General features: G+C 39.4%; 2 protein-coding genes across 2 annotated transcripts in view; one reads left to right on the plus strand and one right to left on the minus strand.

Moving 5' to 3' along the window:
- Window positions 1-1,341: 1,341 nt before the first annotated feature.
- LOC107089423 (cadherin-6-like) lies at window positions 1,342-5,356 on the plus strand (the record flags this gene model as incomplete). Its single annotated transcript, XM_015382187.1, has 3 exons — window positions 1,342-1,459; window positions 1,666-1,917; window positions 4,119-5,356. Coding segments are annotated over 3 exons (870 nt in total), but the record flags the coding sequence as incomplete, so codon positions are not given.
- A 4,614-nt stretch (window positions 5,357-9,970) lies between these two features.
- The window catches only part of drosha (drosha, ribonuclease type III), a 211,336-nt gene continuing 205,583 nt past the window's right edge, over window positions 9,971-15,723 (minus strand). Inside the window, exon 32 of the mRNA XM_015382192.1 lies at window positions 9,971-10,367. Within this exon, the coding sequence (XP_015237678.1) occupies window positions 10,237-10,367 (131 nt within the window). The 3' untranslated portion in view covers window positions 9,971-10,236. The remainder of the gene's footprint in view (window positions 10,368-15,723) is intronic.

Consider the following 15,723-nt stretch of genomic DNA (forward strand, 5'->3'; position numbering starts at 1 on the left):
AAAAGAATAGCATTGTATTGTTCCCCTGGCTGGAAGTTGCCTGTTAGTAAGAGTAACTGTTAGCCTAGCATTAGGGGGTGAATTTCCTTTTTTGATTTTTTTGTTTTCGCTTGCTTAGACCTCAACCAAATAGCTTGTGAACCTTCGGCCACAACAGTCCCGCCCCCTTGATAAACGACCAATCATATTCACTTTATTCACGCGTGTAAAGTCGGGCAGCGGTTGGAGCAGCCGCTTCCGTACGACTTTAAAGACCATCTGTAGCAAAACCCCATTACAAACAGCTGGAGAATAATAAAAACACAAGCATAAAGTGGCTTAGGCAGTACAATGTGTTCATTTATTATGGTCAGCTTGTTCTATGTTTACGATCAGAAGGACTGTTCATTTTCTTTCTGCCCTTCACTTGTTTTCATGAATCCCCAGTGACCAAACTCGTCCTTTTAATCTCAATAAACAGCAGCAGCTGATGTTGACAGAAACGTGCCAATAATCAGAAGCTTGAACTAAAGCCATCTCTAATTAGAGGCACAGACAATGTGATAAAGATAAAATAGTTTAACAGCATTACTATCTTATTTCACCGCGTTTTGTTCTATAATAAATAACCTAAACATCAGGAGGTCGCCTGTGCTGTCCATTTCCTTTGCTTCTTTAAAAATCTTTGTTTCGGTTTATAGTCAGTGAAGGTGGCATTGATCTACAGAATTTATGTCCCACCGCTGTGTTATTTTATGATTTGTGCATGTTAAAAAGGGACACATGACAACCTGGCCTTGTAAATAAGGAGATAATGTATAAATACGTCAGATGAGAGAGCAGGCGGGGCCACTTTTCATGGTTTTATTTCAGACGTAGTTGGATGAAGGATTGTCCCGCAGATAAACGAAGGCCTCATTTAATGCAGCTGGAGGAAGAAACTTCCTTCAAACTAGGGAGACTTTTGAAGTGTGACTGATGAGAAAACTGCAGTAAAAAAATTTGTTATTTTTTACTCATTTAACAGTGTAGTAAAAGATAAACTATTACATGCAGAAATGAATAGAGGTCAGGTGACCTCCTGGATGAGACAATCACGCAGTCTTGGAGTAATTTTAATGCTCCTCTTGTTCCCAAAGCTTCAGAAATGGCTTAATAACACTGATTGATGGCAGTGATTGTTTCCTATTAAGTGATTTTGAGGTTTAGTGGGTCCGATCTGGGTGTAGATGTGAACTTTGACCCCAAAACGTCATATTAAAATATCAATGTTTGTGTGTTTACATTTCACTGTTCAGTACTTCTTACTCTGAGATCAAATAAATAACGTCAGATTTAATTTTTTTGCCTCCATCTTTCCAGAGGATTCAGACCGTGAGCGCGACGGACCCCGACGAGCCGCTCGGAGGCCATCGCTTCGTCTTCAGTCTGGCCCCAGAGGCCAACGGCAAGGCAAACTTCTCTGTTCGTGACAACAAAGGTACAAACATTTTATTTAATGCGGGGGGTGAAGACTCACATCAGCACAAACTTTAGTACATTTTAATTGGGAGTTTAAATGACAGAATAAGAAAGAAAAACATTTGGTTTAGCTGGAATGTTTTCCACATCCTTGAATAAACTCAAGGGTGTGAATACTTTTTAGGAGGTGAATGCTTTATTAGTGATGCCCTAAATCTTTCCCAGATAACACCGCCTGGATCCTAACCCGGAGGAACAGCTACAACAGCCTCCAGAAGAGCATCTACCACGTTCCCGTGGTGATCACGGACGGAGAGTTCCCGGAGCAGAGCAGCACCAACACGCTCACCATCAGGGTGTGCACCTGCGACCGCGAGGGCAACATGAAGCTGTGCAACCCCGAAGCGCTGACGGCGAGGGCGGGGCTCAGCACCGGCGCCCTGGTGGCCATTCTGCTCTGCGTCGTCATTCTGCTCAGTGAGTTGTGCTGCAGGAGTCTGAGCCCTGGCAGGTGTTTCAGAGGCGGTTTCATATTTCACTTCTTAATTTGAACCGTCTCCTCTGGTGGGCGGATTATCGCGTCAGGAGCAGCAGCTGTGGTCGTAATTTAGTTTGAGGCAACAGTGACTGACAGCATCAGAGTTTAACTGGTTTCAGAATGAAAAACAAACCTTTAAAGGTGAAGAGATAATTAGAATAACATTTCAAATATATATTAAAACGGCAATTGATAGATTGTGATAAATCCTAGCAGGTTACACTAACATCTGGACTCATTATGATGAAGGATGACCTGGCTAAAAATAAAATAATCTCACTCTGTTATAAAAGACTTTAATCCATCTAAAGAATAAATTATTTGATCATTAGAGTCACTTGTTGGCTCTTTTGAGACTTTTCTTATTACAGAATAAACATCACATACGTATATTAATGTTTTACCTTTAATTAGAGAACGGGCCAAATAATGGCTCTGATTGGTGATCAGCAGGTCGAAAAGAAAACAATCAGACTGAATTAAAGTGAAGACCATCTTAGGTCTGCATAGACTTCAAAGCTCTTTGAAAAACATGCAATCTATTCCTTTTTCTTTGCATCTAAGAAACTTTTTCCATCAAAGAAGCTGCAGCTCATGCCGTCCTCAGATGTTCCTGGTTTGAAGGAATGAAAATATTGCCTGTAAAGGGATACATTGGCGGATTTGTGGCTAAAATAAACCCATTTTTATGTTTTAATGTAGTTAAATGATTATTATTAATGCTAAATGGTTTAAGTTATACTTTAGAGTAAAAGCTGACTAATTAAAAATCAGTTTCCAAATATTTCTATTTGGGTTCTGCTCCTTTTTTTAATTTACTTTATAGCAACAGATGGAGAAGGGGCAGAGCCTAATCTAGATGAACAAACCTCTGTCCATCTGGAACTTTCTCAGGCATCTCAAAGCAGCAGAAACAGCAGGATAGAAAGTTAGCCCGACTGCTACATGTGCTGCTAATCCATCAGCTCATTTACGTATGCACAACCAGATATACATGCGGAGGGCCATAAATAATCTAATTCTGGTACTAAAATGACTTATTTCTATCCTTAACTCATCAAATAATGCTAATAAACAACTTTAAAAAAAATGTTTTATGACTTTTCTGGGACGATTTGATGCTTTCAACATTTCTCCGTTTTTTGTGTGAAGTCATCATCGAACAAGCTCAGAGCAGTCTGCATTTAAGTTGTTTCTTTCTTTAGATTGCACACTTTATACCATACGGTTAACACAAAAGGAAAAAAAAAAACTCAAAAATAATAGATTTATATTTAAATCCAAACCGGAGAAAGTTAGCTCCCGGAAGTAGCGTAGGATCCAACTTCCGGTACAGATCGGGCAGAGTGGACTGATAAAAGGAAGGATTTTAATGCATTTTATATTCTCAGGAAATATTATTAGCCTTTAACACATTATAGTTTAGTATGCTTACTATTTTCAAGGAGGGAAAATGTTTTTTAGGATTTTTTTATAAAATTGCACATGTGCCAATGATCTGATGATACGGATGGAGTAGTGACTGTACCAACCCTTCGCTCGCTTAGACCAGAGGCTTTTATAAAAAATATTTTCTAGTATTACACATCAGCACATTGATAAAGAACTGATCTGGATCAGGTTTCCGTTTTAGAAGCAGATTCTCCTTTAAAATAGTAAAATGAACTTTAAAAACCTAATCACTGCAGCGAACCCGTTGGGATCACATTGTTAGTCATCAGACACTTTTTGAGGTGTCATTTCCTGTCTGTGATTTTAATTTAAAGTTGAAGTCATTTTTTATTAAGATATATTTTTAGAGGGAATTATTAACTGCAGGTCATGGACTGAGGTAGACGGGAACCTTTGTATTTTTTTCTGCTGGATCAGATGGTTAAACATGTTTGATCGAGCACAAAGAGGCCTGCATCTGATCTTCAGAAGCTAAGATGCAGCTGATGCTCTAGGTTCTTCCATGTTGTGTAGAAGTGGTGGCCCTGAGCGAGAACCGATGCATAATGCATCTCTCTGCTACCAGATTGTGATGTACAAAGTCCCTGAACATCAGTGGAGGAAAACAGCAATTCCCTGTGGACGGTCAGCGGCCTTCACAGCAGAGGGAGTGAGAGTCTGAGTTGTCTTTGTTTCTGCTCTGCTGCAGTGATCGTGGTGCTGTTCGCCGCCCTGAGGAGGCAGAGGAAGAAGGAGCCTCTGATCATCTCCAAAGAGGATGTCAGGGACAACGTCGTCAGCTACAACGACGAGGGCGGAGGAGAGGAGGACACTCAGGCCTTTGATATCTGCACGCTGCGCAACCCGGAGGCCATCGAGGAGAGCAAACAGAGGCGGGACATCATCCCCGAGACCTTCTACCCTCCGGTTCGACGGCCCGTGGTGCCGCCGCCGAGCCGGGACAATAACGGCGACGTGAGAGACTTCATCAACCAGCGGCTGCAGGATAACGACAGCGACCCGACGGCGCCGCCTTACGACTCGCTGGCCACCTACGCCTACGAGGGAAACGGCTCCGTGGCGGAGTCCCTCAGCTCGCTGGAGTCGGTGACCACCGAGGGCGACCAGGACTACAACTACCTGAGCGAGTGGGGGCCCCGATTTAAGAAGCTGGCGGACATGTACGGCGGCGACGACAGCGACTCCTAACAAGAGCCTGGCACACGGACGGAAAGCGTGGCGTAAAAACCCGAACGTTCAGGCGGTTTGGCCCTGCGGACACGCCGTCGGTGGAACGTTGAGAAGAACCGGCCGGCGGCGTCCTGTCGTCCCTCCGGTGACCAGACGTAGGCTTTGTGTGTCCAGTCAGTGTTAGTTGCGTTTTTTGCAGGGACGCAGTGAAGACTCTTTTTGTGTGTGTAAACAGGGTCCAAACCAGACCCAAATATATCGACAGATTTTATTTGGTTGTTTCTTTTTTTCCAAAGCTGCCTGTGACTTACGGACTCCCTACAAGCAGTTTGGTTACCTACAGATATGCCGACGTATTTTTCAGTGTTTCTGAGACTTAAACTAAATGCTGCATATTGTGAGTTCTATCTTAGCTTGTGTATGTACGGTTATATGATACAATCCGCTGTACAGTTTTCTTTTTTATCTCACCTCCAGTTTGACCTGAATCCAACTCAATTCATCCAGGAGGTACAGTTTGTCAAACCTTCACAAGAAGCTGTGTGTAAGCAGCTCTGAGGTCTTTGAGTTAAAATACCAAATATTTCCTCAATATGGAGGAATGTCATCAGTTTCTCTCTGATCCACTGAAGAAAATATTGTTTTTTTTGCTAAATTCATGAGACAAAAGGTCCAAAAAGTTGAAAAACTGTCCTGTTTTACCTTGGCTAGAACTTTTTATGTGGTGTTTGATTCTTCCTCCTAGAACAGAAGAAAATTCTGTAGCACCTTTCTCAGTGAAACTGAGTTATAACTACACTACAGGTACATCTTAATAGATTAGAATATGATCCAAAACTGTTTCTATTTCAGAAAATTACATTAAAAGAAATCTATAAATACCTACACTTGACATTTTCTGTTAAATTTTGATAAAGGCTAATAAAAAAGTTAAGTTTTGTGGCCACTCCCACAAAACGTGAAAATATCCCCAAAGATACAAGATGTCATTGCTAAAATAACTAATAGCAAACAATGGAAAATTTAGTGGAGGGAAAACATGATAGAGGGATGAATGTGGAAGCCCAAAGGGAAAAGTGTAGCTATGAAGGATTATGATTTTGATTCTTACCTGACCTAAAGACCTGATTGACCAATACTTGGTGCTCCGCATCGCTTTCTAACAGATAAATTTGAATTTCAGTTGAAAATCGGAGTCTGAAAAACACTGCTACTGTTAGTAAACGTTCTCATCTGTAGGCCATTTCTGTCTCAAACATCCTTTTTTATTGGTATAAACTACATTTTTCTTATTGGCTAACAGAAATAAACATTGCAAAGACGTCACTCTGTGTAATCAATCTATTAAACTTCATTGTTAGACTGAAATTGTAACAATGAAGATTTAATGATGTAACAAGGATCAGGTGGAGCTGGTAGGTCTCTACAAAGTTGATATATTTAAAGAAAGTGGAACTCTTTAGTTAAATTGATCTATCCTGAATTTACAGAGTCTTTTCTATTATAAAGTGTTTTTTTATTTTGATATAAAAGTCAGAATGATTCAAAATATTTGATGAATGTTTCCCCTCAAAATTAAAAATTGCTGCCCTCTAGATCATTGAAAGCAAGAAAGAAAATCTACAGTGTCGTGCGAGTCTGTTTGCCCTGCTCAGGCAGTTGCGCAATAGAGATGTGCCAAAAAGCAAAGATCACCAGTATTTTCCTTTACAAAACGCCTCCCATGGCTGTAGTCCTAATTACATGCACTGTACCTCGCTCCGGAGCCAGAGCAAACGCTTCGGCTTTACCCAGCTGATTTCCTGCGGGACCTCCAGCCTCCTCCATAAAGATGCTTATCGAAGGGGCACCTGACCTTTGAGCGGAGCAGAATTAGGCTTTTAAACCCAGAAGATTGTCCTCGGCTCGTGGAGAAGGTCAGCGCATCGACGAGGACACACGAGAGGTTCGCTTTAAATGCGATTTATGAAACAAAGGAAAACCATCCTAGAGCTGCGGCGTTACAGAGTTCATTGAGGACCTCCTAAAGATGAGTAAACAGCTCTGAGTTCAGCCTTGTGTCTGTTTCTGAGAGGGCAAAGTCATACGTATCAGCAGAAACAGAAAAAAAAAAACATGGGTACAACATGCTCTGCCCTCGCTTTAACAAAAGGCCAACCTGTGAAGAGGCTGACATTTGTCAGACATTTAGAACAGAAATAACACCATGGCATAATTGCCACAGAGCTACTTTCTTCTCTCCATCTGTAATGCTGCAGTCTATTAAACACACTGGCTGATTATAGAGGCTGGAAAACTATGAGAGGCTACTAGAGCTGTGCGCTCTTTTGTTTATTTGCTTTCCTCTGAACTTCTCATTGTGAGTTTTCAGGCTGAAGCAGTGTTGCTATGATAAGCATTAAGTCATCAACACTTCAAAGGGCCATCACTGCACCAAATCTGTTGGTCCGCCTCCAAGAAAATAGTTGAACTCTATATAGCGCCTAGGCTAAATACAAAGAGCTAGAGGTTTATTTTATAGATAGTTCAGGCTAACCCTGATAACTCAGCAACCAGTGGTGACCAATGAAAAGCTGGCATCGCATACAGTGGTCCCAACGACCTCAGGTGAAAATGTATAGGAAATCATCTATAGCATGCAGAAAACAAAAGGATAATTAGCTTTTACCAAGATAAAACTAACAGTATCATGGTTTTATTTTTTTTTGTTATAAATCTAATCAATATAACTCTTTGGTCAATGTAACATGCCAACATCTGCGATTCAATTACTGAAGCTAAATCTTTAATAACAGGCAGTCCAATACCATATATGGCAGATTTGTGTTTAGAATGGAAATGTAGCTCATTATTGCCGCTATTACCGCTATATAAATATGGCAGCCATATTGGCTTTTGAAGCCCGGGTGCTAAAGAAACCTTTGACTTAAAAAGGCGTTCTAGTTGAGTCTGCCAATTTGAAAATCTAAAAATCAACATTGGATTAGATTCTTGCAATGAAATGTATGACGGAGTATTAGGGCCAGCCTAAAGATAATATTTTCTTCTATTTCGAGAACAAAGTCGTAACATTACGAGAATAAAGTCGTAAAATTACGAGAATAAAGTTGTAACATTACCAGAATAAAGTCGTAACATTACCAGAATAAAGTCGTAACATTACCAGAATAAAGTCGTAACATTACCAGCATAAAGTCGTAATATTATGAGAATAAAGTAATATTACTAGAACAAAGTCGTAACATTACGAGAATAAAGTTGTAACATTGCCAGAATAAAGTCGTAACATTACCAGAATAGTCTCTTGTCAACTTGTTTCTCATAATTTTGGGACTTTAATCTCCTACTAAATTCCGACTATTCTCGTTGTGACTTTTTTCTTGTAATGTTACGACTTTATTCCCGTAATTTTACAACTTTATTCTCAAAATAGAAGGGGAAAAAAAATCTCTAGCTTGGCCCTAACACTCTGTCATAGAAATGCACAGTTAAAACGATAAATATGTTATAGCAGACACAAAATGTTAACGTTATCATCAATACGTACATGCTAATGATGCTTTCCACATGCTAATGATGATCGTAATCAGCAAGTATTTAATGAGAACCCCTGAGGAAAAAAAGTTGAATTATCTTCTGTTAGCTAGCATTTTAGGACAAAACCGAGAACATTTCAGTGTGTCGGTCTTACGATGGTAACGTAATCTTATGTTCAGAAGAGCTCTTCTAACACGACTCAAAGTTAGCAACATCTCCCTTTGCTCGATCTAAACTGGGACAGCTATTCAGACAAAGAGCTACGAGTCTTTTTATATGTGGTCCAGTAGACTTTCCTTTTTGTTGATCATTTTAAGGGAGAAGGTTAATAACAGTCACAATTTCAAGCTGGTCTTTAGCATAACGGTACTAGGAATTAGCATCATTAGCATTACAATTATTACTTAGCACTATCCAGCTTACGGGTTATACTAATTAGCATCCAGATAGCACACAATTAGCCTTTCAATGTTTCTCTGTACTGTTTTGAACAATTTCCTAGATACAAAATGACTTTTTGGTTGGTTCTATTATTATTATCCATATATTATCATTATAACTTTGAGGCAGTTGCTAATAAAACCATGTTACTGACTGTCTTGCTAGACTCAAAAATTACAGTGCAAACCATAGCGCATTCCTAATGCTAGTTCTGCTAATTTATTAGCTTTCAACATGCTAATGATTTGGCTCTTTCACATGTTGAAAGGGACAACTAGCAACCTAAAGCTAGCTGTGTTAGCAGTTTACATTCATCAAGTCTGGTAGTCAGATCCTGCAAACAAATAAATTTTTTTAGACAAACGGTTCTTATTTTGTCAACATTTCTGGTTGCTCTGTTATTAAGGCTAGCTAAAAATGAGAAGGATAACTAGCTGGTTTTAACAGAGCTGTGACTTTCGGCTACAGTTTGTCCGTGATTTACACCACACAGCTCAGAATCTCTAAGTGTCCCCTTTGGTTTTCATATTTGCTGTTTTCATATGGGGTATAAGCATATCACCAACACTGAGAACTGTTTGTGTTTTTACAACGAATGAAACTGCCTCCATAATAATGAGCCACACCACTTTTTTTATTTTTTTGTTTCCAATGTGTGAGGTTCTTTCTGAGGGAACTGGTTGGAAACACTGAAGTGCGGATGCAGTAGATCTGTGGTTGTTGATGTGCAGACGAGGTTGCCCTCGGGCCTCGCCTCTTCTATGCTATAACTCTGTCGGTGGCAATGTGGTTCAGCAGTCACGTTTTGTTTATGTAGAAACGATCCGAGAACTAGTGGTAGTCTAAGGGGGGCCCGACGTGACCGGCCATTCATCACTCTGCTTTGTAAACCGTGATATTTTGTACTGAATATTTATATGACACGATTAAATATGTTTAAAATGAGTCCGTCTCAATGAGGTCTTCTTGCCAAACAGACAACTCTGACGGATGGAAACTTTAATTTGAAAAATGTGACGGCAGCCGCAGGCAAAAGCACACCAGACACTCTCCAGCCCTCACAGGTATGTACGCTTTATCCGTAATGAATCTCAATATAAAAGACTCAACTCAACACAGATAAGTTATTAATATGTCTGCCGTTGTTAAATAGCTAGATCCAGAGGCGACAGAGCCGGGGAAATTGTTAATTAGACAATCTATAATTAAGATCAGTGAGACAGCCAATTGGATCTCAAGTGAGATGATTAAAAAAATGAATGAAGGGTGGAAAACTTTTTATTATTATTATTGGCAGATAAGTAGCAGATGGTGACACTGTTGGTGTAATCGACCCTCTTTAGAGTTTTTGTCTCATCAGAAGTAAATAAAAGCAGATTGCTGGTGATTCATTTTAAAACTTTATTTATTTAACATCTCATATTCAATTTTATGAAAACTTTATTTCTTATTGTTGGTTTGTTTCTGTAACACATTTCTGAAAAGTACTTTCCAACCACAGTTTTAGAAAACAAGAAGGCGACGGTTGAAGAGTCAAACATGACATCTCTCTCTCTGACTCCTAACAGCATCTCAGTACCTGCAGTACCTCGTCTTCACTAACTCTCCCTTGAACTGCTGCCACTTTTCTGCTCCTTGATCCACCAAACGAGGCGCCGTCACTTCCTGCCCTCCGCCGCCTCGTCGGTCTCCTTTTCCTGACGCTCTCGCTCCCGTCTCATCTCCTTCAGCTCCTGACGGTATTTCCGCTCAATGAAGCGCTTCTGATGAGCCATCTGTGGGAAGTTATCTGGGAACGGGGAAAGAGATGGAGAGAGGAGGGGTGGGACAAAAGAGAAGTCAACCAAGGAGAACAGATAAAAAGGGAAAGAGGTGTGAAGGGACGGGGTCGGCCTCCAACAGGGCGAAGGAGGCAAATTAAGACACAAATTACACCATCGGTAGTTTTCAAAGCAGGTGTCGGGCTGTGTTTTAGGTCAGATGTTGCAATTAAATGATTCCTGTGTTGAATTTTCACTAATAACGAGGAAGATTTAATTGAGTTTGTTTGGTTTCGGCCCAATAGGTGTTAGATTTGATTGCTTAATTACAAGCAAACACTTCTGAATGAAATCTATAAAATCAGGCATTAGAGACAATAAGAATGAATGAGATATAACCATGAATGTGCAGAAATTTGAATACACCTATTATGGGCTTTAAATGATTACCTGAACGACTCCTCGTTCCTAAGGGATGGAACTGTTTTTGCGGTTCAACTTGCATGTTTTCTAAGCCATAACAAGGCTTTGTTGGGCTTCTCTATATAAGTCAACACTATCCAGACATTTTTAATGTAAAAAAGCTTCCCGGGTGGGATGCGAAACGTCTTCAAACTTGGAAAACAAATTCCAGTGGATTTTTTAAACTGTTTTGGAATGAATATAACCTGGATGACTGAGAATCTTCACCAGCATAGACTACCTGAACTGTTTCGTAACCTTTCTTTAAAGGTAAACGGCTGTTCCAACCTTTGGATTTCCGAATTCTCCCGATCGGTGCCCAACTTTACACGAGTGAATAAAGTGAATGTGATTGGTCGATTATCAAGGGGGCAGGATTGTTGTGGCCGAAGGTTCGCAAGCAAGTTTGGTTGTGGCCGGTTTGTTGGAAGCATCTTCCTAACCAGTTAGCAACTTAGTGCTAGTAGGTTCCCAATGGGAAACTACAGTAGGACCAGTTAGCAGAAAATTTGTGACGGTAACGACATTGTCAAGGAACGCTACGGACAGCGGAAACATGCAAGAAGAGGAGAGTTTTGTGTCGGAGGTCGTGGGTGAGTCTCCTCCGTCACACGTTTTATTTAGAGGAGGAAAGTGGGGACAAAGTTGTTGTGGAAGAGGACGCCAGGGCGGCAGAAGCTTGGTTTGGTGTAGCCTCGCAACGCTGCCAGTTAGTTAGCTCTACGCCTACTGAAGACACAGAGGTCCATCTCCGTAAACACTAGAATAGAAGTCAATGGGAAAGGAAATTATTCTTATTTCAACCGTTGCGTACATTAATCAAGATGCTATGACTGAAAAAATGTGACTGACAGATGACCGTTGATATGATTGGCCGAATTTAGGTGTACAGGCCGACTTATACCTAGCTGGCCTGCATAAGACAACGAAAAAAAAAATACAGATTTTAGGACAGATTTTTCTAAACTTTGGGACAATATGGTCTAATAAAGAGTACATTTATATACATGTTTAAGCCAGAATGATTTGACATTTAAATATGACTTCCCTACAACTTTAATGATTAAACTACTTCAAATGAAAACAGGACCTGGGTTAACAACTTGCAATGCGGACTGGTTTGTTCTCAAAATGATGTACATATACCATCTGACCAAAAGTATTTGTCTATTTTTAGATCTACATGAGCTTTGAGGACGTCCTGTTTTAATCTATAGGGACATATCTGTTGATGCGCCCCAGTTTCCACCAAAAACAGCTCTAACATTTCTGTAAACATCTTCTCATAGACGAGGAAACCAGAATTGCAGTATTTGCTCTAATTAAACCCAAAGGCTTTCCAAAACCAAGTCAAGTTTCTCCAAACCAACCTTCATACACATGTAGCCATGAACGTGAATGGAACGTCTGAATTCATTGGTTTGGTGTAGTGACCCAATACTTCTGGTAAAATGGTGCATGTGTGGCATTGTTGGTACTGTTCCTCTGAACTAAACTTTCAAACCGACAACACAGACAGCAGGGTTTAAAGCTGAGAAGTTTTCCTAAACAGCTCATGTTTTTTATTTTTTTATTTTTTGGGAAACAACCAGGTGTGTCCATATTTCAGTTGTCTAGCTTTCATTGGTTAAGTTAAAAGGTTTTGAAGTAGTATTTGGTCATGATGCCCTCCGCTTTATTAAATAATGCTGCTGACAACTGCAGAGCCCCACAGCATGATGCTCCCTCTGCTGTGCTTGACTGCTGCAATTTTCCTTTTATCTGGAGGTTAGGGCAGTTTTCACCCGATGGTTAAAATTTGATGCTCCAAAATGAAGTCGTCTTCCTAAATAAGTTTTTCTTAACTCACCTACCTGTTTGAAAAAGAAACAGATGACAAAACAAAAACAGAAAATAAAATGGAAATAGCTGAAGTTCTGAATGGTTTACCCTAATTCAATAGAAATATATCTATTTCAATATTATTTTATTTAATAACAGTGATTGGGCTTTTTCTCATATTTCAATATATATTAATTTATAATTACAGCATTTTTTACTAACTGAAATTCAGGGATAAATGTGTTTTGATTTCTAAAGCATATCTAGAATGTTATATCAGATGAGTTTTATGAATTTGGTTAAGCAATTGATAAAAAAATTAGTTCAGGCTTTCTTTGAAGTGTTTTTTAATTCTATATAGATGTATTATAGATACTTTATTAATCCCCGATAGGGCAAATTCATGCCCAATAGCAGAGATAAAATGGCTGTTTGAGGCTTTTATTCATTTTTCTTAATCTATAATAAAATTATATCAAATCTACTGAAATCAAGAGGTAGATATTATTATACAGGTTTTTGCTACTAAGCTGTGATCTTAGCCATGTTGGAAATGAATGATCTTACTTACTTTACTTAAAAGCCAATCCTGTGTTAATGAATTTAAACAGGAAGAAAATCAAATATTCTGTCAGAATTATGAAGCCTGTTCATTTATAGATGTTTAACCAAACATTAATGGGGTGTATGAAAACATTTGAGCATATTGATCAACAGCCTCATTTCTGCACCCAGTTCTTATTTTGTTAAATCATCGATCACTTGTACATTTAAAGCTCTAACTGAATGAGATAATGAGCTGAAATAAAGATCTGATTGTATGCAGATCATTAAAAGATGCTTTTTAAATTTTTATGATGATTTTAGACAAAATTGCTCATTTCCAAGCTGACAAATGTTTCAAACTTGGCTTTAAAAAGCAGAAAGATAAGGCTGCAGATTTGGCTACGTAAACCGTTCGTTTTCCACAGAAAAGTTCTGAAAACCTCGATTTAGGTTTTCCGCACGCTGCCAACTTGGCCGGAGAAATTTCCAATTCTGATACGACACATTAAGCCTGGGAGGAGATAACAAATAAGAAACTTTACGGGTCGGGACACAGAAGTGCACTTTGAACCGCATCGAAAACTCTGATGAAAGTTTTCTCTGAGGCATATTTGTCACATGCTCTGCCTCTCATTAGGTGCAGAGAAAATGCGTGGGTGGCATTCTCAAGAGGATGTGCTAAAGGGCTAACTGCAGCAATAATAATTATCAGAAGAAGAGGAGGAAAAATACAGATCAGGAAGGGGAAAAAAAGAATATGAAGCCTGAAAAAAAGTCACGGTCAAGCAGGTGAAGAGACTTCCACGCTGCCTCTATGTCCTGTGAAATCATCTTTAAAATGTCACATTTTAATGAATGGGAGAAACAGCCCGGGTCTGAGCTAGTTTTTGCATTTTTTAGATAGTTCAGTGGCTTTTCAGAAGGTCCTAATAACGCTGGAGCCTCAGTAAGGTGGCATCTCAAAGCAGGCTGTTCTGCCTCATCAAGTGCTCTAAATGTGAGCAGAATAAAAATCCATCCAGATAACCATTTGAGAGGTGAAGCTGATAAATAACTTATTTTAAATTAGGACAGAACGAGAAAAAAAAAAAAAAAAACTTGTGGCAAAGAACCCCAAACCTTTGGAAGAAATGCATTATTTAAATAGAAGAGTAAATTAAAATCGTGAACTTTACATTATGCAACATACAAGATTAATCAGCTTTCAATCAGTCTGTAAAAAAATGTTTAAGTCAAATGAACAAATAAAAAAAGGTACACCTATACTTGCTCTATAGGACCAGTTCTGCTATTTAGACTATTTTTGCTAATTAAACCCACGAATTGATAACGCTCAGTTGGATCACCTAAAAAACAAAAACAAAGACCTTTATTGTGTCAAAGCATGAGCTAAGAGAAGCAGCTGCTACTGGCAATTTATATTGGATGGGATCCTAGAAAGAATTTATTCAAAAAAAACAAAAAACATCTGACATCTCACCAGTTCCTCTGAAATTAAAACACACAAAACTACAGAATAAGTTTTGGTGTTACCCAGGGCTCTGTGCTGGGATCCCAACTTAGTTTAAAGTTAACAACAATGAAATCGGCAGTTTTTTCAGTGTTTTACTTCAAATGGATGTTTCCTGTTGCTGACTTACAACACAAACTGAACGTCATTCAGTCCTGATAAAGGAGAGTGGTTTAAAGATAATCTTATAAACAGCAGAGAACTTTACAAAGAGTGTATGTCCTGGAAAAATCAATCCAATGCTAAGGGAAATGTCCAAAATCCCAACAAGTTCTGGGAAAAAGACAAATTTGGAAGCAATTGAGAATAAAGCCTGTTTTGTCACATAAGAATATATCAACATGACTTAGATCAACAGAGCTGCATCAGATTGAACCAGAACAATGTCGTTTGGACAGAAGAAACCATCAGAAAGATGTTTAGTAGTAGCAAACATAACAGAACATCAAGCCCAGTGGTGGAGGAATGATGATATGGGTTCGTCTTGCAGGCACACTACATTCAAATTGTACAGCCATTGAATCGAGCATTTGACAGATGAAGCTTGGCCCAAATGGGTCATCAACACTACAACAGCAAACTGTAAAGATAACAGCAGATATGGAGAAGACCCGAGGATTTGTAACGGCCTAGTCAAAGTCCAAATCTCAAGCTGGGGTGGCATCAATCGTCAACATACCACAGCAATAATGGAAAGAAGAATGACCAAACTGGCAAGAAAACGAGGTGTTCAAGAAAAGCCAACGAGACGTACGGCAACTAGAAGTGGTTCCAACATATGTTCCATCACAGGGTTAACTTCGTTTTTCACTCTGATTTTTTTCCGTTTTATTTTGTTTTGGTTAAATAATGCCCAGGTATGGGGTGTGCAGGTGATGCAGTGGTTAGTGCGCAAGACCCATGTACAGAGTTGTTAAGGCCAATTTATTCTTTTGACACATAGCCGCTGCAACCGTCAAATCTCTCTCTGTACACGACCCCGCGCACCTTAAAAAAATCCTGACTACACGTCGGACAGTTGCAAACCTGCGCAGACCTCAAGCGGA

This window comes from Cyprinodon variegatus, unplaced genomic scaffold (genome assembly GCF_000732505.1).
Source record: "Cyprinodon variegatus isolate N-32 unplaced genomic scaffold, C_variegatus-1.0 Scaffold252, whole genome shotgun sequence".
In the NCBI taxonomy this organism is placed as follows: domain Eukaryota; kingdom Metazoa; phylum Chordata; class Actinopteri; order Cyprinodontiformes; family Cyprinodontidae; genus Cyprinodon; species Cyprinodon variegatus.